This window comes from Manis pentadactyla, chromosome 5 (genome assembly GCF_030020395.1).
Source record: "Manis pentadactyla isolate mManPen7 chromosome 5, mManPen7.hap1, whole genome shotgun sequence".
In the NCBI taxonomy this organism is placed as follows: Eukaryota; Metazoa; Chordata; class Mammalia; order Pholidota; family Manidae; genus Manis; species Manis pentadactyla.
Window position 1 is genome coordinate 156,713,961 of NC_080023.1, and position 23,114 is coordinate 156,737,074.

The following is a 23,114-nucleotide window of genomic DNA, read 5'->3' on the forward strand; positions in this document are numbered from 1 at the left end:
CTGCTCCATTATCTATTTTATACAATATTTTATTTGAAACAATTCTGTACTAACTAGCATGCATTTAAAAAACATTTTAAAGCATATTATAGTATGTACAATATGACCCCATTTTTGTCAAATAGAAAATATCTATAGAATATAAATATGCATAAAAGGACAAAAAAATATGCACTAAATATTTTACTGGGTTATGGGAGTTTGGTATTTTTTCAACAATGAATATACATATTAATTTTCTAATGAGAAAAAAAATTAGCTGTTAGAAAATTCAGGCTTATAAGACTATCTTTAGGACTAGAACCACCCCTGCTCCCTCCTCCAGGAAGCCTAGTACAGCCTTTGCTTCATCTTAAAAGTCATCCCTCCCCTAGCACTTCCCACTCTGTGTTCCCAGCTCAGTTCTTCAGAGGCAGAACAGGCTGTGTGTTTGGGTTACATTCAATCTTTGTATTTTCAAAAATAGAGTCAGTGTCTCTAGATGTGTGGCAGGAATACCCAATTTCTTTTGAGTGAGGCTATTACATCACAGGTATCCCTTCACTAAGCAACCCCTAAGGTAAAAAAACTTGAGGTTCAGAGAAGTAAACATGGCTAATAGCAGATTCCCACCCAAAAAACAGAGTGGTGGCAAAGCAGTGGTCTTCACTGACCTTTATTAGAATATGGAGGCTCTGGGGACAAGCAGATAGGATCAAAAGCAGCAATAGCAGGGTCACATATAAAAGTATAAAATATAAAGTGCTAGCACTGGGGACTGTGTGCAGGGCTGGGCTAAGGAGTGGTCACAGCCTACCCTCCAGGGGAATCTAGACTTGAGGAGCCTGTGCAGGGCCCTTGGCTGGGGGTAGAAGTGGCTTGAATGGGGCCCAACCTTGGGCCTTGAAGTAGGAGACCAGTTGCATGGGTACTTCTGCGAGCACAGTCTGCGCCAATGCCTCCCGTGGGGCCTACCAGCAGAAGAGGGGCAAGTTCAGTGGTGACCCATAACTTCCCAAGGTCTACATTTCATACCCAAGAAAGGATTCAAAACCCAATACCAACCCTGCCCCAGACTTAGGTGAAAGGGTGCACATCCTCCCTCACATCAGGGAGAGGTAGCAGGGTAAACACCCAGATCTGTCAGACCCCCAAGCTTATCATCCCCACTCACGTTCTGGAAGCGGCGGAAGGGCACAAACTGCACTATGTCCCGGGCAGCTGCCTCCCCGGAGTGTGCACGTAGGGGTCCACCGTCAGCATCCAGCTGCTCCATGGCCTCGAAGTCAGCACCACCCACACCCACGATAATCACTGATATGGGCAGATGGGAGGCACGAACCACAGCCTCACATGTGGCCTCCACGTCCGTCACAGCACCATCAGTGAGCAGCAACAGCACAAAGTATTGCTGGGGGCAAGCCCATTAATACGCTGAAGCAGACCCACTGGACACCCCAGCCATACATTCCCACACTGCCAATAAGTCTCCCTTGTTACATACCTTTCAAGGGAGCCCTTGATCAAGACCACCCCACCACTGCCACTTCCTCCCACAACCCTCACCGTGGCAGTCCTCTGATGTGCAGACTGGGCTGCAAACCTGGCCACATGGTTGATGATGGGTGCAAAGTTGGTGGGGCCATAAAGGCGAACTTGGGGCAGGACTTGGCGGTAGGCATCCACGATGCCCTGGATGCCTAGAAAAAGAGGGAAAAAAACTAAAATACTGGGCCTCTCCTGGTGAGCCAGTCCTGACATTACCCCATCCTGGCTAAGGAGATTTGGGAACTTGGGTGCATTTCTTTCAGTCCCCCCTGTAGCCCAAGGAACTGAACTGAACTTACTCTACAGATGAAATTAAGACCAAAGAGAGGAAAGGCACTGTGGGTAAAACTGTAATATTTCCAGAATATCTCTCCTGACTTTAGTTCATCTGCATATCAATGGGTAATTACCCGGGCAACCAAGGGTTTATCTTAACCTGAGAGGTTAGGGGGAGATCTTGCATGCTTCTGCTGTAACAGAAAACAGACAGTCCCGGACTGCAGTTTGTAAGCAATAAACTGATTTCGGTTTCAGGGGTATTTTTGCCCTGGGATTTCCTCTCCCCGGACTTATAGGCACTTGCCCTAAATCACAGCTTGAATTAAAACCCAGATTAGGGGACTCCCTTGAACAAATCTAGGAAAGTTGAGCTTCATATTATAACCTATTTAAGAACACAATGAATTATAATCCATTTAATAAGAATCCATAAACATATTAAATAATTAATGAGAGATGGGGAAAGCTCTTCCTTAACAAATGTAGAAGGAGGGATTATAAAATTATTTGATAATTATAGAGATAATTGATTCAGGCAAGGATCATCCAAGGATGCTAAAACCACAGGGTAAAAATTAATGCATAACTAGATATTTATATAGCCTTAAAGTGTATTTCCAAAAGATAACTTATTAATTACAAAGAGGAAAATAATATTTGTACAATGGTGAAACCTGGTAAACTCTTACAACAAAACCAAATAATCAAAGTTAAAATGACATAATAGGATAAATCAGTATTATGGGTCCTCCTGATAATGTGCACTGAGAACTATACACAGAATCACTTCATTATAGCAGTATTTCCACCAAAAATGAATGATCTGAACCTAATCATGTGACCCAGACCCTGACCCCTGAGCACCTGTAATTATTCTTGCACTTCTCTCTAAGGAACTTATGTCAAAATAAAAACCCAGGTCAGATCAGGTCAAGTTTTCCACTCCAACTTGTTGCCTCTGTGGGAGTGCTGGGAAGCCCAAGAGGTTTGGCCCTCTCCATACAAAAGAGATCAGGGCCAAAAGCACCTGGGAAAGAGCTGCAGGGAGACACCAAGACTTATACGGATGCCCAAGTAAGAAGCTGCAGGCTTCTAGTCAAAGATTATAATGATTATACAATAGCAACAATTTTTTTAGAGCACTTAGTATGTTCCGGGCTTACTGCTTCAGACTTTATAAGCATCCTCTCCTTAAATATTCAATGTCCTACAATACTTAGTTTTTTTATGAAGCAAAAGCACAAAGAAGCTAAGCAACTGGCCCCAAGTCACACAGCAAGTGGCAAGATAAGATTTGCCTCCAGGGACCTAGCTCTAAAATCCACTCCTCTGTACAAGAAAATTAGTTATCTTCCCCCTACAAACCCCCCACTCTCCTTTGTCTGCAGAGGCTGTCCCTCTAGGTGTAAGAGGCATCTGCTTACAACTGAAAGATGGGAGTACTTACCAGCACAGTAGGGGTTACTGGGGTTGAAGTTCAAGGCAAATTCATGGGAGACCTAAGGACAAGAATGAAAATGAGGTTCTTCCCCCATGACCACCTTTGTGCTAAGAAAAAGGATGCTGTGGAATATACCAAGCATCATACAGGAGCAGTCTGTGATATAATGAGTCATAAGAAATACATATTTGGTCATTCATATGACCAAATACATATTTCCCAGGTATATCTGGTTTTTACCCACAGTTGCAGAAAATACTGCAGTCTTAAAGGTGAAATGGGTGTTTTGTCATGATAATAAGAGACTTTCGGACCCCACCCAAGGGTAGGGGCTGGAGGCTGGGATCAGCCACTGGCAATTAATTTAGTCAGTCATGACTATGCAATGAAACCCTCACAAAACCCTATAAGAGCTTAAGGCTCTCAGCTCTCTGGGATCCCGCTTCTCTGTGGGAGAGAACTTACACACTTGGGGATCTGGAGCACCTCCACGTGCCACCAAACCAGGCCCCCAACTCCACAAGGACAGAAGCTCCTTTATTTGAGACCTTGCCCTATGTCTCACTTCATCTGGCTGTTTACTTGTATCCTTTATAGTATTCTAAACTAGTAAACATTAATTAAGTGTTTTCCTGAGATCTGTGAGCTGCTCTAAGGGGGAGGTTGTGGGAACCTCCAATCTGCAGCTGGTAGGTCTGAAGCACAGGGGCTTGCAACTGGCATCTGGAATGTGGGTGGAGGGCAGTCTTGTAGGACACAGCCCTTAGCCTAGGAAACCTGGTTTTGTTTGCAGGTTGATAGCATCAGAATTGAGTTCTCGGACACCCTGCTGGTGTTTGAGAACTGTTTAGTATTGTGTGTGGGGGAAAATCTCCCTCCCCGTAACACACACATTGGAATTGGGTCTGGGAACCTGAAAGGAGTTAAGCACACTCATCTCATAGTCCTAAAGCACTTGCTGCACACATGTCTGCAGGGATGCATCCCTGCACATCTACTCAAAACGCTGGGAGCCAGGCAGCATGTTCACTGCATCCCCTAAAATCAGGACCCTGAAACTGAAAACGGGAGTTGGGGAGGGGAAGAGAGTGTTCACCTGCCAGTCAGGAGGCACCTGGGCTCCAAATCCAAATGCTGGAAAGAGCTTGTCCCTGTGGAAAGACAGTGAATTGAGGATGAGGCAGCGAGGGGAGGACTGTGAGCCCAGAGGTTGAAGCATCTGCAGGGAGTAGGGTTGGGCAAGAGAAAAAGTTACTCACGTGTCATAGTCCTGTATCACGCTGCCCACACTCCACAGTGCTGTCAGATACTCATTGACACCTGTTGGGCTCAGGTAGTGCAGGGAGTCTGGGGAGGAGGGGTCTCCATTGGAGCCTGTGAAGTCCATGCCCACCTGGGAGGAGGTGGGGAGAGGAGCTGAAGTCCACCTTGAGCCCCAAATCTGTTCTCTTTCCCCTGGTAAAGCAACTTACAGTGAAGTTGATCTGACAGCCTCCCATCACAAAATCCAGGAATGAATATTCTGTTTCTACCTGCAGATGAAACCAAGGTCATGGCTGGCATGAAGGGGTTAGGGCTGTGGAGCTCCGGGGTCAGAGCCTGGCTCACATAAGCTATTATCTCACCTGGCAAATCTTGACACAGATAGTTCCAGAGTTCTTGTAGCTTTTCTTTTTCTGCTGCTTCTCAGGATGGATGCATTCAAACTCAGCCTGGAGAGGAAAGAAAAGTCAGTAGAAAACTCCCAGAGCATCAACCAGGACTCGATTTGCCCTGCCCTCCCTCTCTCTCCCTGAGGCTGCATCCCCCTAGGCCCACCTGAACACTCTAGGCAAGGCCAGTACTCACTGGGGCTGCTTGCAGCTGGGCCAAGCTGGTGTAGAAGGTACCAATAAGATCATGTGAACCATCACTGTCATAATCTGAGCATCGCACCTGGAGGGAGGTGTGTGTGTATATAAAGATGAGGAGACAGGTGGCAAGTGAGAATAGATCCCTCCCCAGGCTCTATGTCTCTGTTCAGTCTATTCAGAAAGCAGGCTCCTCACCTGTATGGGTGTGGTAGGGTCTCCCCTACAGAAATGCTGAAGGGGAACAGAGAAGCGCTTCCACGTAGGGTTCAGGTTGTTCTTGATTACCTTAAGGTGAAAGGCAAGGCCTCCAGTGAGCTCTGGGTGGTGTGTGAGGAGCTGCCATCCTTTCCTACCCATATGCAGTCTCCCAAACCTTGGTAGTCACAACTCCCAGGAGATTCTCTCCCACCCCACACCACTCAATCCCAGGGTCTCACACCTCAGATCTGTATGTCAGGTGCCATTTCGCATCACCCTGGCAGAGGAACTCCAAGAATGGATCTGATTTCCCTAGGAAGTCCTGTCAATGCCACAGAGACAATAAAAGACTCAAGGGAGACAATCACAATGCCAGACCTCTATCTCCGGCCCTGCCCTCTTAATTCTTGAACCCCCAGGGCCTCCTTCCACACACATACCTTCTTATCTAGATTTCTGGCCTCCACCTCCATGGTCACTACACGGCTATCCTTCAGCTCCTGAGCTGATACCTAGGTAGGGGAGGCAGGAGAGTGTATCATCTCATGAATTCCTCACTGATGCAAGGGCCTCATTCTCCCTCTGCAGGTCCTTCCTTACCGTCATGGTTCCCTGCCCAGCAGGTTTTCCAGGCTTCAGCATCAAGGGTAGAGTTAGTATCTGGCTGGACACAATCTGGGGCACAGCAAGGTTAACATATCAGAAAGAGTTAGGTCCTGCTTGACCCCCACTCCCGCAACCCTCCCCACACCCCAGGCAAGCTGGGTTGTGACAGAGCTCTTACTGAACTTGTCTGAAGGATTCTAATCCCTGGCCCTACATACCTGTCCTAATGAACACTCAGCCCCTCCTAGGAAGTCATCATCCCCCAGCTCCAGTGTCTTGTTGTCTATGTCATAGATGCCAAATCGGAGCTTCTGGACTGTCTCAAAGTGGTACTCAAGTTGCAGAGTCTTAGAGAACTCAGGGCTGGAGCAGTTCCGTACTTGCTCAGTCCGGCCAAGCTGTGGGCAGAGGCCAATGAGTATCATAGTCACACACCCTCCACCCCAAAACAGTCCTAGCCTCCCTCCACAACCTTAAACCCCATGGTTCTTCTCACCTCAGCCCAGCTTCCCCCTCCCACATCCTGTAAAAGGACACAGAGTGGGTCAGACTTGGAGCCGATGTCCTTGTCAATGAGGTGGTCACAGGATATGGACAGCTGAACCAAGGTCACACAGTGGGCCATCTGGGAAAAAAGGAACTGAGTCAAGCACTGACACCCTTTTCTACCTTTCTCTGACTGTAGGTCCCAGCTTGGGAATGCCAGGCTTCACCCAGGCAGGGCTGAGCCCGTATCCACCCCGATGACACTCAAGGAAGGGAAGGCCCTATACCCTACATATTCCTTCAATTCCATTGGGAGCTGAATGGGACAGAAGGTGGTGGTCTCAACCAACCCTGGTCCACAAGTATGATGGAAAGGTGCAAAAGAAGTGCACTAGCCTCCATCAACAACTTTAACCCCAAACTAGTCCTCACTCTAAAATCTCAAAAATGCTTCCCTGACCCGGACTCCAACCCTGATCTCAGAAACCAGTGAATCTCGCTCTGACGCTTTTACTAAGTTCCAATACCAACGCGGCCCTAACACAATCATGATCCAGATACTGCTCCTCAAAAAGTCTCTTCTTCTAGTGATTTCTCATGAACCCTGGGGCCCTGCATCTTGAGGCAGTTAGGATCCCCCTACTGATTCTCCTAGACTCCAATCAGTTGCTCATGTCTAACTCCTCACTATTCTGACAATACCTGCCCAAGTCATATCATTTCTAACCGTACTTCTCTTATTAGCCTCTTTTACTGATCTCCCTTATCCTACACCTTCCCCCCACCCCCCACACCCCGTTCCTCACACCAACAGGCTATTTCCAATACAGCAACCAGAGTGAGCCTGTTAAAACATAAGACAGGTCATGTCACACCTCTACCCAAACCCTCTGATTTCTCAGTGCTTAGAAAAAAATCCAAACTCTACCATGGCCTGCAAGGTCTTAAAAGATCTAGGTCTCTCTAACCTGATCTAACACCTCTCTCACTGCAGTCTGGCCACAGAGGTCAGCTTGTTTGTTGTTCCTCTAATAAGCTTGCTTCTTTCCCAATGCCTGGAATGTTCTTCCCTCCTATTATCCACATGGTTTCCTGTTCCCTCCCTCTAGTCTTTATTCAAAATCACCTTCTTTATGATGGAAAAGGCTCTTCTTTTCTAGCTACTCTAAAATTCAACCCTATTACCACTACACACCCCTTTCCTGCTTTTTCTCTTTAGCATTTATCACTGTCTACTATATATATTTATGTCATTTTTCTTCCTAGACAAATATAATTTGTTTACACTAGAATGTAAACTCCATGAGGGAAAGGAGATTTGTCTGTTTTGTTCATTGCTTTATACCAAGGACCTAGACAATAAATATTTGCTGCAAGAAATCCAAAAGGCTACCTCCAGCTTCAGTCCCCAGGCCAGCCATCTCCAAACTGACTGGCAGTCCAAGCAGCATCAGCCTTCCCAATTCAACCATTTCCTCTGCCTGAAACATTGTCTTCTTGCACACATCACCACAACTCCCATAGAACTCTCCTCATACAGTCCCCAATTATCCTCAGACCCCCACTATCCCTGTTGACTCACACACCTGAAGACCATCTGCACCAGGAGTGCAGATGAGGTCAGATCTCTAGCTTCACTCAGCATTCCACATTTCCCAGCACTCTACCCCAGGATGCCTCCAGCATCAGCCTCCCCTAAACTGACCCCACTCAATCCTTGCCCCAACCCAGCACACAGTTAGTACACTCCCATCTTGTGCCTTATGGTCTCCATGTGGAATACTGTTATCAACCAAAGTTGTACTGATTCTTAGAGTTCAACTTGCTTCACATTCCGAATCTCCACAGCACCCCAGCCTCTGCTTGAATGCATCTAATAATGGAAAACCCACCAGTCTTATAATCCATCCATCAGATAGTTCTGGCTCCATAAAAATCTTACCCAAACCAACCCAAGTCTGTTGAATTCTCACTTCTACACAAGTCCTATTTCTTCTCCGTCTAAAATTCCACAAGGAAGCCTTGATTATTCCTCTCTCTCTGAGAACCTATCTGATACCTGGAACCAGTGAAAAGTCTCAGCTTAAATATGGAGAAACAGCCCCAAGTCTTTTGCATGTTGCCCTTAGAATGTGGTGTCTAGCCTCTGACCAGCTTGATTATCCCTTTAGAGGTTCCCCAGTGACAAATTCAGAGCAGAACATATACTCTTGAGGAAGCAGGACCACAACATCCCACAAGTCACAATCTGACTCCACGCTTCTCACCTCACATGTTCACTGAGGCACTGTTTGCATAGAACAGAGACAAATGAAGAATGCTCATTTGACTACTGGTGAAAACAGTGACAAACCTGAGACAGCTTAAAGGTCTATCAATTAGGTCATAATTTAAGTAAATTATGGCACAAACAAAAGAATGCTATTTGAACATTTTTAGCAGGTAAAAAACAGATAAAAAGGTAAAAGCCAATTAAGGCAGACTGTATTATATTGGTATTATATGAAAAAATTAAGTTGCAAAAATGGTAAGGGTATGACCCTATTCTAAACTTCAACTGTATGTGCATATACACATTTGCATACATACACAAAATACACACAAAGATGGAAGACACCAAATAAATGCAGTTTTTAGGTACAGCTTAAAGGAATGGAATGAGAATTTTATGTACTGTATACACGTCTGTATTGTTTCAATATTTTATGCTGTTTATATTTTTTAAAGGGTCTCATTAGCTTTCCCCCCAATCTACACCTCAAGTCCTGTTGACTATTAATTCTAAGCCCAAAGCCTCTATCTCCAGTTTAACAACCCCTAACTTGCCTCCTTTCTAGTTTCTCTTCCTCAGAATTGCCTTACCTAGTCATCCTTGATGTCAGCTTTCAGAGAGCCTTTACTTTCACTAGAAGTCCTGTATTAGCTGCCCATGGTTCTTAGGTTCAGAGCCAAACTGCCCAGCAGGGCTACTTTGTGGCAGAACTCCAGAGGGCACATCTACACAGAATTCAGCATTCTGTAATATGGTGACCCTGAATCCCTAATTCAACCTTCTAAGTCCTTTTCAGTCTGTATTACCTCCTGCCCTTCCATCACCCACTCAGCTAGTCATCCAAAGCCATTTCTGGTTCACACACATGCTGATACTTCTGACATTCCTGCCTAGCAAATGCTTTGTCATCATCCAAGGTTCTGCTTTGACATCATTCTGGTATGAAGCCTTGCTCACATTCCCCAGGTAGGATTTACTCTCTCTCCTCTGGATGACTGCAATGGTTTCATTGTCTTTCTGCAAACACACACACTCCCTCTCTTGCATCTATCTGCCAGACAGAAACCAGATCATACCATTTCTCCACTTAAATTCCAGAATGCCTTCCGAAAACACTCAAATAAAATCCAAAGTTCTTACCATGGTCTACAGGGCCCTCAAGACCTGACCCTTGCCTAATTAACCAACCCACACCAGTATGTTCCGGCCAGATTTAATTTCTGATATATATATATATATATATATATAAACATCAATCTCATTACACATCTTGGGGCTTCTGTGCTGTCTTCCCCTATACATGCTCCAGGAAATAAGCTGTATTAGAGTAGGAACCATGTCTGGTTCACCTATCCCTATATCTCCAGTAGCTACAAACAGACTTACCGTATAGTAGATACTCAGTAAATATTTAGTGACTGAACACTGAAGCCACTATATCAGAAGGCTGACTTTTGTCTGTCTACCCTCGTAATCTATGGACTCCTTAGAACTAGGGTTTTGTATTATTTCTGAATCCCTAATTCTAATAGTTAGTACATAGTAACCACAGCCATTTGCTAAATAAATGGTAAATGTGTTTTTGCTCAACACAAACGTCCAGGTTTTTTCCATCAGAATGAATGTCCAGCAATAAATTTTCCCTACCCTGATCTTGTACAACTGGGCTTTAAAATTTAAATGCAGGACTCCTGGAACTCAACATTAGATGACAACTTAAAAATGGGCGAAAAAGTTGACTAGCTACTTCATAAAGGGAAATATATGAATTGGAAATCAGCAAAGGAAGAAGTAAGTGATCAACAACTTTAGTCATCAGGGAAATGCAAACTAAAACCACAATAAGATCCCATTACATACCCACCACAATGGCTGAAAGTAAGAAAACTCACAGCACCAAATGTTGACAAGTATGTGGAGCTCTCACACATTGTTAGTGAGAGCATTAAATGTACCACTTTGCAAACTCTGGCAGCTTATTAGAAAACCAAATATATACCTGGCCCAAGAGCAATTCCATTCCTAGATTTTTATCCAAAAGAAATTAAAACATTATATACATAAAAGGTTTGTATAAGAATGTCCATAGCAACTTTAGTCATAGCCAAAAATTTGAAACAGCCCAAATGCCTATCAATAATGAGAATGGGAGGAGGAGCCAAGATGGCGGTGTGAGTAGGGCAGCAGAAATCTCCCCAAACCATAAAAATACAACAAATACAACTATGCCTAAAAGAGAGACCAGAGGATACAGTACAACAGGCAGGCTACATCTACATCTGTGAGAACTCAGCATCTCATGAAGGGGATAAGACACAAGCAAGCTGCGGCCTGGCGGGACACGAGCACTCCCCCGACCCCAGCTGCCCGGCGTTCGGAAGAGTGGAGTCAGAGCAGGGAGGGAGTGGGAGCCCAGGACTGCTAAATAACCAGCCCCAGTAATCCGCACCCAGAGTACAGACACACATTGCATGGTGCTGGATATTAGGGAAACGGAAAAGTAGAAACTGCGAGTGGGTCCCCACAGCCGGCTCCCCTGGGACAAAAGAAAAACGAGTGTTTTTAGAAAGTCTTAAAGGGACAGGGGCTTCACAGATGGATGGAATCATCCCAGCGCATTCAGCCCAGCAGGCTGGGAATCCCGGGGAACTTTAGGCGCCCTAACCCCCTGGGAGGCAGCGCAGTTCTGAAGCCCATCATGGTGATAAACAGCCTGCTGTTCATTCCCCCTCCGGCGCGGCCCCACCAGAGCGGCAGAGCAGCCTGAGAGGGGCCAGGCCCACAGCAGCCACCCAGAGTCTCCCCAAGGCGCGCAGCTGCCGGGGCTAGACCTGGGGCTGCTGCCGGCAAGCTGCTGCCTGGCACAGACAGAGGAAGCCAGGACAGGGTGCGAAGGGGCACCATTGTCACAGGAGAGCACACCCGGGGCCCCTGCTCCCCGCAGAGCTCTGGGATACCCCCAGGGCTGCTCCTGGTGTGCGGGTAACTGACACAGGCAGAAGAGAGGGGCAGGGCAACCAGCGAGCAGGAAGGAACTATGTTCCCCTGGCTGACACACACGCCACCTGCCTACGACTACCTCTATTGCCATGAAAAGGTAGATGAATTTAGTCCAGTCCAGAATTACCCAGACAACCCACGAGAGAGGGCCTGGGGAGACAGATAAACCAATTTCCCTGAAAAAGAATTCAAAATGAAGGTCATAACCATGTTGATGGATCTGCAGAGAAATATGCAAGAGGTAAAGGATCAAGTTAGGAGGGAGAATACAGAACTAAAACAATCTCTGGAAGGACTTACAAGCAGACTGGATGAGGTGCAAGAAGCTGTTAATGGAATACAAATCAGAGAACAGGAACACAGAGAAGCTGAGGCAGAGAGAGATAAAAGGATCTCTAGGAATGAAAGAATATTAAGACAACTGTGTGACCAATCCAAACAGAAAAATATTCACATTATAGGGGTACCAGGAGAACAAGAGAGAGAAAAAGGGATAGAAAGTGTCTTTGAAGAAATAATTGCTGGAAACTTCCCCAAACTGGGGGGGTGGAAATGATCTCTCAGACCATAGAAGCCCACAGATCTCCCAACACAAGGGACCCAAGGAGGACAACACCAAGACATATAATAATTAAAATGGCAAAGATCAAAGACAAGGGCTGAGTATTAAAGGCAGCCAAAGAGAGAAAAGAGATCACCTACAAATGAAAACCCATTAGACTATCATCAGACTTCTCAACAGAAACCTTACATGCCAGAAGAGAATAGCAAGATATATTTAATGCAATGAAACAGAAGGGCCTTGAACCAAGGATACTGTATCGAGCATAATTATCATTTAAATATGAAGTGGGGATTAAACAATTCCCAGACAAGCAAAAGTTGAGGGAATTTGCCTCCCACAAACCACCTCTACTGGGTATTTTAGAGGGACTGCTCTAGATGGGAGCACTCCTAAGGCTAAATAGATATCAACAGAGAAAATAAAATCACAGCAGAGAAAGCAGACCAACCAAATACTAGCTAAAGGCAAAAAATAAAATCAACTATTCACAAAAGCAGTCAAAGGAAACACAAAAGAGTATAGAATAAAACACCTAACATATAAGAATGTAGGAGGAGGAATAAGAAGGGAGAGAAATAAAGAACCATCAGATTGTGTTTATAATAGCATAATAAGTGTGTTAAGTTAGACAGTTAGATAGTAAAGAACCTACCCTTGAACCTTTGGTAACCACGAATCTAAAGCCTGCAATGGCAATAAGTACATACCTTTCAATAATCACCCTAAATGTAAATGGACTGAATGCACCAATCAAAAGACACAGAGTAATAGAATGGATAAAAAAGCAAGACCCAACTATATGCTGCTTACAAGAGACTCACCAAAAACCCAAAGACATACACACACTAAAAGTCAAGGGATGGAAAAAGATATTTCATGCAAACAATAGGGAGAAAAAAGCAGGTGTTGCAGTACTAGTATAAGACAAAATAGACTTCAAAACAAAGAAACTAACAAGAGATAAAGAAGGACATTACATAATGATAAAGGGGGCAGTCCAACAAGAGGATATAACCATTATAAATATATACGCACCCAATACAGGAGCACAGACATACGTGAAACAAATACTAACAATTAAACGAGGAAGTAGAATGCAATCCATTCATTCTAGGAGACTTCAACACACCACTCACTCCAAAGGATAGATCAACCAGACAGAAAGTAAAGACACAGAGGCACTGAACAACACACTAGAACAGATGGACTTAGGAGACATCTACAGAACTCTACACCCAAAAGCAGCAGGATACACATTCTTCTCAAAAGCACATGGAACATTTTCCAGAATACACCACATACTAGGCCACAAAAAGAGCCTCAGTAAATTCAAAAAGACTGAAATTCTACCAACCAACTTCTCAGACCACAAAGGTATAAAACCAGAAATTGTACAAAGAAAACAAAAAGGCTAACAAACACACGGAGGCTTAACAGCATGCTCCTAAATAATCAATGGATCAATGACCAAATTAAAATAGAGATCAAGGAATATATGGAGACAAATGACAACAACAGCACAAAGCCCCAACTTCTGTGGGATGCAGAGAAAGCAGTTCTTAAAGGAAAGTATATAGCAGTCCAGGCCTATTTAAAGAAGAAAGAACAATCCCAAATGAATAGTCTAGTCACAATGATTGAAACTGGAAAAAGAAGGACAAATGAGGCCCAAAGTCAGCAGAAGGAGGGACATAATAAAGATCAGAGGAGAAATAAATAAAATTGAGAAGAATAAAACAATAGAAAAAAAATCAATGAAATTAAGAGATGGTTCTTTGAGAAAATAAACAAAAGATAAGCCCCTAGCCAGACATATTAAGAGAAAAAGAGAATCTACACACATCAACAGAATCAGAAATGAAAAAGGAAAAATCATGATGGACCACACAGAAATACAAAGAATTATTAGAGAATACCATGAGAATCTATATGCTAACAAGCTGGAAAACCAAAATAAATGGACAAATTCCTAGAAAAATACAACCTGCCAAGACTGACCAAGGAAGAAACAGAAAATCTAAACAGACCAATTACCAGCAATGAAATTAAATCAGTAATCAAAAAACTACCCAAGAACAAATCCCTGGACCAGATGGATTCACTGCTGAATTTTATCAGACATAAAGAGAAGACATAATACCCATTATCCTTAAAGTTTTCCAAAAAATAGAAGAGGAGGGAATACTTCCAAATTCATTCTATGAAGCCAGCATCACTCTAATACCAAAACCAGGCAAAGACCCCACCAAAAAAGAAAATTACAGACCAATATCCCTGATGAACATAGATACAAAAGTTCTCAACAAAATATTAGCAAACCGAATTCAAAAATACATCAAGAGGATCATACACCATGATCAAGTGGGATTCATCTCAGGGATGCAAGGATGGTACAACATTCAAAAATCCATCAACATCATCCACCACATCAACAAAAAGGACAAAAACAACATGATCATTTCCATAGACGCTGAAAAAGTATTCGACAAAATTTAATATCCATTCATGATAAAAACTCTCAACAAAATGGGTACAGAGGGCAAGTACCTCAACATAATAAAGGCCATATATGACAAACCCACAGCCAACATTATACTTAACAGCGAGAAGCTGATAGCTTTTCCTCTAAGATCGGGAACAAGACAGGGATGCCCACTCTCCCCACTGTAATTCAACATAGTACTGGAAGTCCTAGCCATGGCAATCAGACAAAACAAAGAAATACAAGGCATCCAGATTGGTAAAGAAGAAGTCAAACTGTCACTTCTGCAGATGACATGATATTGTACATAAAAAACATAGAGACTCCACTCCAAAACTACTAGAACAAATATCTGAATTCAGCACGTTGCAGGATACAAAATTAATATACAGAAATGTGTTGCATTCCTATGCACTAACAATGAACTAGCAGAGAGAGAAATCAGGAAAACAGTTCGATTCACAATTGCATCAGAAGAATAAAATACCTAGGAGTAAATCTAACCAAGGAAGTGAAAGACCTATACCCTGAAAACTACAAGACACTCTTAAGAGAAATTAAAGAGGACACTAACAAATGGAAATTCATCCCATGCTCTTGGCTAGGAAGAATTAATATTGTCAAAATGGCCATCCTGTCTAAAGCAGTCTACAGATTCAATGCAATCCCTATCAGAATACCAACAGCATTCTTCAATGAACTGGAACAAATAGTTTTAAAATTCGTATGGAACCACAAAAGACCCCAAAAAGCCAAAGCAATCCTGAGAAGGAAGAATAAAGCAGGGGGGATCTTGCTTCCCAACTTCAAGCTCTACTACAAAGCCGAAGTAATTAAGACAATTTGGTACTGGCACAAGACAGACCCACAAACCAGTGGAACAGAATAGAGAGTCCAGATATTAACCCAAACATACATGGTCAATTAACATACAATAAAGGAGCCGTGGACATACAATGGGGAAATGACAGTCTCTTCAACAGATGGTGCTGGCAAAACTAGACAGCTACATGTAAGAGAATGAAACTGGATCATGGTCTAACCCCATACACAAAAGTAAATTCGAAATGGATCAAAGACCTGAATGTAAGTCATGAAACCATAAAACTCAGGAAAAAACATAGGCAAAAATCTCTTGGATGTAAACATGAGCGACTTCTTCATGAACATATCTTCCTGGGCAAGGGAAACAAAAGTAAAAATGAACAAGTCCGTCTATATCAAGCTGAAAAGCTTCTTCTGTACAGCAAAGGACACCACCAATAGAACAAAAAGGCATCCTACAGTATGGGAGAATATATTCATAAATGACAGATCCGATAAAGGGTTGACATCCAAAATACATAAAGAACTCACACACCTCAACAAACAAAAAGCAAATAATCCAATTAAAAAATGGGCAGAGGAGCTGAATAGACACTTCTCCAAAGAAGAAATTCAGATGGCCAACAGACACATGAAAAGATGCTCCACATGGCTAGTCATCAGGGAAATGCAAATTCAAACCACAATGAGATAGCACCTCACACCAGTAAGGATCGCCACCATCCAAAAGACAAACAACAAATGTTGGCGAGGTTGTGGAGAAAGAGGAACCCCCCTACACTGCTGGTGGGAATGTAAACTAGCACAGCCATTGCAGAAAACAGTATGGAGGTTCCTCATAAAGCTCAAAATAGAAATACCATTTGACCCAGGAATTCCACTTCTAGGAATTTACCCTAAGAATGCAGCAGCCCAGTTTGAAAAAGACAGATGCACCCTATGTTTATTGCAGTGTTTACAATAGCCAAGAAATGGAAGCAACCTAAGTGTCCATCAGTAGATGAATGGATAAAGATGTGGTACATATACACAATGGAATTATTATTCAGCCATAAGAAGAAAACAAATCCTACCATTTGCAACAACATGGATGGAGCTAGAGGGTATTACGCTCAGTGACATAAGCCAGGCAGAGAAAGACAGGTACCAAATGATTTCACTCATCTGTGGAGCATAATAACAAAGAAAAATACTGAAGGAGCAAAACAGCAGCAGACTCACAGAACCCAAGGACTAACAGTTAGTGAAGGGAAAGGGACTGGGTAGGAGGGATGGGAAGGGAGGGCTAAGGGGTGGGGGATAGAAAGGGGGCATTATGATTAGCATGTATAATGTGTGTGTGTGGGGGCACGGGGAGGGCTGTACAAAACAGAAGACAAGTAGTGATTCTACAGCATCTTACTATGCTGATGGACAGTGACTGTAATGGGGTATGATGGCGGGAGTCTAGTAAACATAATGTTCCTCATGTAATTGTAGATTGATACCAAATAAACAAATAAATAATGAGAACGGATAAACTCCAATGTTTATATATGTAATAGGAAACTACTCAGCAACAAAAACGAACTATTAATATCTGCAACATGGATGAATTTGAAGCATAAAATATATAGATTATACTTACATTTTAGGACAGGTAAAACTAATCTATGGGGAAAACATTCATAATAGAGGTTGTTCTTCCCGTCTGCCAGGGGATAGGCAGATATTAACTAAGAGGCAGGAGAGAACTTCCTTGGGAATGGAAAAGTTCATCTTGATAAGAATGCATATGCATTTATCATTTTCACTTAATGGTATATTTAAGGTGTAGATCTCTTATTGTAGGTAAATTTTACCTGCCCCCGAAAAAAAAAACTCGTAAATATTGAACTCAAGACATGTTGAAATGTGTGTTAAGTGTGCTGAAGTGTGCAAATTGTTTTAAATGCTGTTAAAAAAATGGTTTATTGAGTGGATATGAGGTAAAACAAAGGAATAATTAAATTATAGAATCTAAATTGTGGATATATGGATATTCATTGGAGACTTTTTTCAACTTTACTATAGTTTGCAAGTTTCCATAAAAAAATGTTTGGGACAAATTTAAATGGAGGACTTTGGGTTTATCCCTGGTAAAGACTTGGTTGTGAACTACAAAAGTATGAGCAGTAATTTATCTGTAATGGTGAGCTTACAGGCAACACCTGTAGCTGATGCCTTTTCCCTCACTCCATGACTTCTCGAAGATTCCAGAGAGGTGTTTTTGGTCTGGGCCAAATACTTGCAGTGGGCCCAGAGCTTGTGTTAGATCTAATAATCTGGTAGACTAGAGCGTCCTTTTCTAGTCTACTACCATTTCCGCAACTTTCCCCACAGCTGCTCCTATTTTTTCAGTTTCTTCTCTGATCAGACTAAAACCCCAGTCAGAATGCTGTTCGCCCGTATGTGTCTCAGCAGCAGTACAAGGCTGGATTCCATTCTGAGAGGTCGGTTTCATGTGCAGATTTTTTTCCCGCAGATCTGCCTCCTCTGCTTTCTCACTAGAATTATCAGCTCTTTATAAGCAAATATTTATAATGTTCAGTTTTGTCCTTTAAGTCATATTCCTTTTAAATTATCAAATGCATGAGATTATTAATCTTTCCCAAATCCCGTTTTTCTCCTTTAAAATGTACCTCCACACCTACCTGCTTGGAAATCTACAAGTAAAACTCTGAAGTCATGTCACTCTTCGGTCCTATAACCCTTTAACAGCTATATCCTTAAACTAGACTCATTTACTTTTCATCTAGCACCTTTATAATTAACCTCACGGGACTCTTAGCCTCCTTTATAGGACTGGAATTTTATGAAATTATATTTAAGTGAGTCAGTAAGTCTCATAAATTTTCTCATTTATTTTTGTAAGAGAGGTCTGGTAATATACTCTCCAGGTCTTTTTGCACTCTTCTGAACCAGCTTATCTTGCCTGAATGTCTATAAACGGATCTTTAATTTCTATTCTCAAAACCCTCCTCCAATCTGTTCTCTGTTGAAGTCAGAGACCAACCCAACAATACCCAACTTTTCATAAACCTACCAAAATGTGTAACTTGCTTATTATCTATTTTCCTTACTAGAGTATAAATTCAACAAGGGTAGGGACCAGATTTGTCGTTCCCATTCCAGTGATTCATACATAGCAGGTACTTTATGTGTTGAATTCATGCTAGGAACAGTAATCAGAGGTTCCTCAGAAATTCCCCAAATCTAGTCCTGGCCTGCTGAAGCCATCAAGGGAGAAGTGAGCTTCTAGGAACACCCAAAACAAAAGACTAGGTTGTTATCTCTGTGTGCCCCTATTAGCCCCATTTTTCCATTTGGTGCTAGTCAGGAAATGCAAATCAGAAACAACTGAGTATATAGCACCAACCTTTTCTACCATTGCTTTCTACCACTGGGAGTCTCATTCCCTTCCACTCTTCCTTGTAGGCTGTTTTCCTCTGCTTAACTCCATCACCAGCCTTAATGCTTTTGAAGCCCCATACCCTGACAGGGCACTTATCCCCCACTGTTCCCTAAAGAAGCCATACTCCTTCTTATTTATAAAACTTAAAGTTCACAAAATATCAGAAATAAAAAGTAACTGAGTGATCATCTAATTCCAGTCCCTCAACTGAAGACAGAAGATGCAATTTGGCTAAGGATACACACATAAATGGTTAAGTAAAATGAGGACTAGAACTCATATTCTGACTCCCACCTAGTCTAGAACTTTAAACCGTTCTTCTCTCCTGAAAGAACTTTTCTTCTTATATTCAACAGCAATCTGATATAGTAGGCAAGAGTATGTATGGGTTCTCAGTGAAGTGCTCCAGATACTCCAAATACTGGCCTTATTCCTTCCTACCCACAAAGAGATACTATACTACATAGCCACCAGAATGATGTCTTACCTATGTAACTTGGGCAAAAGTCAGGTTCTGCAGGTGTAAAGTGGGGAATATTACCTATTTCTGAAGATTTATATAAATAATGATTGCACGGCTCAGTACAGAGTCTGGTACTATTGTTATCAGTAAGTGTTAACTATTAGCCTTCAAGTCTACCTCTTACAGGCTCCCCTTTATGTGATTTCTCTAGCATGCAACTTCTCACTCTGGACTCAGTACCACAGCTATATTCTGTCAGTTTCCAGCTCCTTGCCTGTCACTGAAAACAACCAACTTCTTCAGAACAAATGCTGCTTCAGCATCTCGTATGTCACACAAGACAGACCTAAACACACAATGGGAATTCAAAACACCTAAAGGAGGCTTGCAGCAATGTGCTGGGGCAGGCATGTATGGTTTGCAAGAGACAATTGCTAAATATTAAGGAATTTTTAAAGCAAACTGCTTTAAAAATGTTTTAAACCATGGAGACTGGGCAAATGACAAAAAGTAAGGCTTCCCTTCCCCCAGCTAGCCAGTTTACCAGCATATCATTGTTAGGGAATCCCACTTTCTACCAATAGGAAGTAATTTGTCATTCACTTCTTTCAAGTCCCCTCCACTGCCACAATAGATTCTAACTCTGCTCTTTATAAATCCAAAACTAAACCTCTACTAGATCGTTTGACTCAATTCAGGGCCAGTTAAGCTGAAATTTATCAGTCCTGCATGCTCAGGAGTTACGAGGCCCTCTTCCAGTCCCAAAAGCCGAACAAGAAAAGGCACCAGTCTTCAACCCCATTTCCAGGCTGAGAGGAAATGTGTCTGGGTGGCAGGATCACTCCTTCAAGAAACTAGAGCCATGCTCACACTCCTGTTGCCTACCTTGGCATGCTGGAACAACTCAGATGCTGGATCAAGTCTTGAAGCCAATCGGGGAATTCTCCACTGGCTCCCAATGGGCACATTACCACCCATCGAAAACTCTTTTTCCATGATTTGAAAAGACAAACTATGCCCACTACTACCACTCTTCTTCCTTTCCTTTTCAGCCTCCTCAAGAACATGGAGAAGGTAAGGTTTTTTTAGCCCCTGTTTCTCCTTCTATATAACTCAGACATTCCCCAAATTTAATTTTCAGCAACCCAAAGTCAGTTCTCATAGGTCACAAACTGAACCAAATATATAAATACTTAAAACTACACATTCTTTATTCATACATGTGACTAAGGGCTACTAAACCTGTTTACAAATTAAAATTTCAAGCAGTAATTTGGTTTTGGTTCATATTACCAGGAGGTCTGGCGGCCGCACAGTACTTGGCAATACTAAAAGCCACAATATACATGTTCACACAAAAAGTGAAGAATGGGAAAATGCAATACAGTAAATAGTCTCAGGGTTTCCCATCCTGCTATATGCAATGAAAGCCAAACAAAAAAGTTTGGAAGCACAACTCCAACACCCCCAAAGATTTATCTAAAGTTGCACAAATCCAACCTGTATCCAACTTTTCAGAGAGAACCTAGCTTGAGCAGAGAATTGGATATGGGGAAGGAAACAAACCAATAAGAACACAAGATATGACTGTATTGGAGTGGGAGTTTATCTGCCCTCCAACTCTGAAAGTGCTTACACAAAGCTTCCACCTGTCTACTTCCAAATAAACACTGGAGCACTGGAACAAGGCTGGAGCCCCTTCCTGAGCAGGCTCAGACCCATGACAGAAGAGTGCTGCCAGTGGCCGCCCACATCATCCCCCAGAAGTCAGGGAGAGGCAGGGAACAGTTGACGGAGGAAGGAAGGGGCCCTGCCTTTGGAGTCAGGCAGGTAGCCTGACTGAATAATCTGTTCATCCCTATCAATGAGACCTTGGGCAAATTTCTTCTTTGCCTGGATTTGCTTACCTATAAAGTGGGGATAATAATCCCCACTTTACAGGGTTATTGTGAAGATTAAATAAGGCCAACCAAGAAAGTGCCCTCTGCCTGACAAGTTATGTGCCTGATATGTGTATCTGCTCCTTTTTGATGTTCATAAATAGATCCTTTTGCAGTATGATTATCTACTTGTTGGTTTATGGGACAACATCCAGTTACAATGCCTCTGGTCTACCTGGCTCCAGAGGGCCTAACTAGTAGGAAAGAGATGGACTTCAAAAGGGAAAATGAGTATCCTCCCTTTTCTCTAATAAAATTCTCACGCTGCATTATGGGATTGCTATCACACCGAGAAAAAGCAGTAGAGCAGTAGCCAGATCAAAAGTTTGGGTTCCACTGGCCTTTTAGCTTAAGGCTCAAATTCTCTACAGATTTCCAGAATGAAATAGAATGGCCGGGTTCACAGAATCACAGAAGGAAGCTTAAAACTGGATATAAGATTATCTAGTTTAATTCCATTTTGTACAACACTGAGGCCATAGGAACTTACTAGTTTTGGGACACACAGTAACTGATGACCCACAATTCCTTGAGAATATGACCTCTATATCCACTTGTTTTACCAACAGCTCACACTTTATAATCTAGTCCTATCTAAAACCCACCTAGCCACTAAAAGAGCAGTGAGGCTCATGTGGTCTCTTTCCATGACCTATTATAACTATAACTTGCCTTATGGAAAATAATTCTGCATCCACCATTCATTCTATTTGTCTAAGTGCCAGGGCAGGAATGGAGGAATCGCTAGACTCCACATTTACAGGACTTTATCAAAAAAATAAACTTTAAATAACAAGCATGAATACTGCAAAAAAGTAAAATTTGCCTCAGGAAAATGTGGTTTACACCAAAATTTCAAAGAACATATACCAGGGGGCCAATTCTGCCCTCATTGCACCCTGCTGGAATTTAATTTTTAAAATCGACCTTCTTTTAATGAGACTCTTGCCTTTCTACTGCCTGTGAAGTATCTAAAAGAACAGTACTAGACCACCTTTCCTGAACATTTCCAGGGCAGGGGCATCAACAAGAACTTGTGCATCTCCAGTGTGCAATGTGACTTAGGGCACAAAAGCTGAGTGAATGAACAAAAGCAGCAGATCAGAGCCCCTGGAAAAGAAGCCTGTCTATAATTCATACTGCAAGACCCCCTTCCTGAAGTAAATTCACTTGAGATACATGGGAGATCTTATAATTGATTGCTCTGCAAAATTTGTTAGGGAAGTTGAGAAATTAAAAAGGGAGGGTTTCAAAAGGGAAACTACATTACAGACACACACACATTTGCTCCTTTGCCACTGTGAATGGGTGTGGGGAGGTGGGTGGGCAGAGATTCTAGTTTTGCTGCTGCTTCTGGTACAAGATTCATAATTTTACAACATAAGTGTCACCTAGTTAACCTTCAGTGTGACCTATGAAAAAAGTAACTGAGGCAAATTCTCCAAAGAAATTGAAACACAATAGGGGGGAAAGTTTAGGAGGAATACAACAAAATTTAAATACTCAAAAGTAAAGAACCAGCTGAATGCAGCAGCAGGGCTAAAAGGAAATGATAGGGCATCACTTTTTTTATATTCTAAAGCTGTGCTGTCTGAAAGAGCTTCGCCTCATGTGGCTACCAAGCACTTGAAATATGCTTAATTCAAATCACAACATAATGTAAAATATACACTGGATTTTGAAAACAGTACATTTCTGTATTTTTGTATTGTATATTGAGAGTAACATTTCAGACTATTGGGTT

The 23,114-nt window shown here is 42.5% G+C and overlaps 1 protein-coding gene across 5 annotated transcripts in view; it reads right to left on the reverse strand.

Moving 5' to 3' along the window:
• Positions 1-639: 639 nt before the first annotated feature.
• CPNE1 (copine 1) overlaps positions 640-23,114 on the reverse strand; it is a 40,256-nt gene continuing 17,781 nt past the window's right edge. For 4 of the 5 annotated variants that reach the window (XM_036902439.2, XM_036902437.2, XM_036902438.2 and 1 more), the window contains 15 exons: positions 6,401-6,529; positions 6,123-6,302; positions 5,899-5,973; positions 5,739-5,810; positions 5,540-5,620; positions 5,296-5,385; positions 5,096-5,182; positions 4,873-4,959; positions 4,720-4,779; positions 4,507-4,640; positions 4,344-4,398; positions 3,254-3,305; positions 1,546-1,679; positions 1,154-1,390; positions 640-950 (listed from right to left, as the gene is read on the reverse strand). In XM_036902439.2, the coding sequence (XP_036758334.2) occupies positions 810-950; positions 1,154-1,390; positions 1,546-1,679; positions 3,254-3,305; positions 4,344-4,398; positions 4,507-4,640; positions 4,720-4,779; positions 4,873-4,959; positions 5,096-5,182; positions 5,296-5,385; positions 5,540-5,620; positions 5,739-5,810; positions 5,899-5,973; positions 6,123-6,302; positions 6,401-6,529 (1,614 nt within the window). In that variant the 3' untranslated portion in view covers positions 640-809. Of the gene's footprint in view, positions 951-1,153; positions 1,391-1,545; positions 1,680-3,253; positions 3,306-4,343; positions 4,399-4,506; positions 4,641-4,719; positions 4,780-4,872; positions 4,960-5,095; positions 5,183-5,295; positions 5,386-5,539; positions 5,621-5,738; positions 5,811-5,898; positions 5,974-6,122; positions 6,303-6,400; positions 6,545-23,114 lie in introns of all 5 variants that reach the window. The other variant, XM_057502938.1, reaches the window with a different exon arrangement.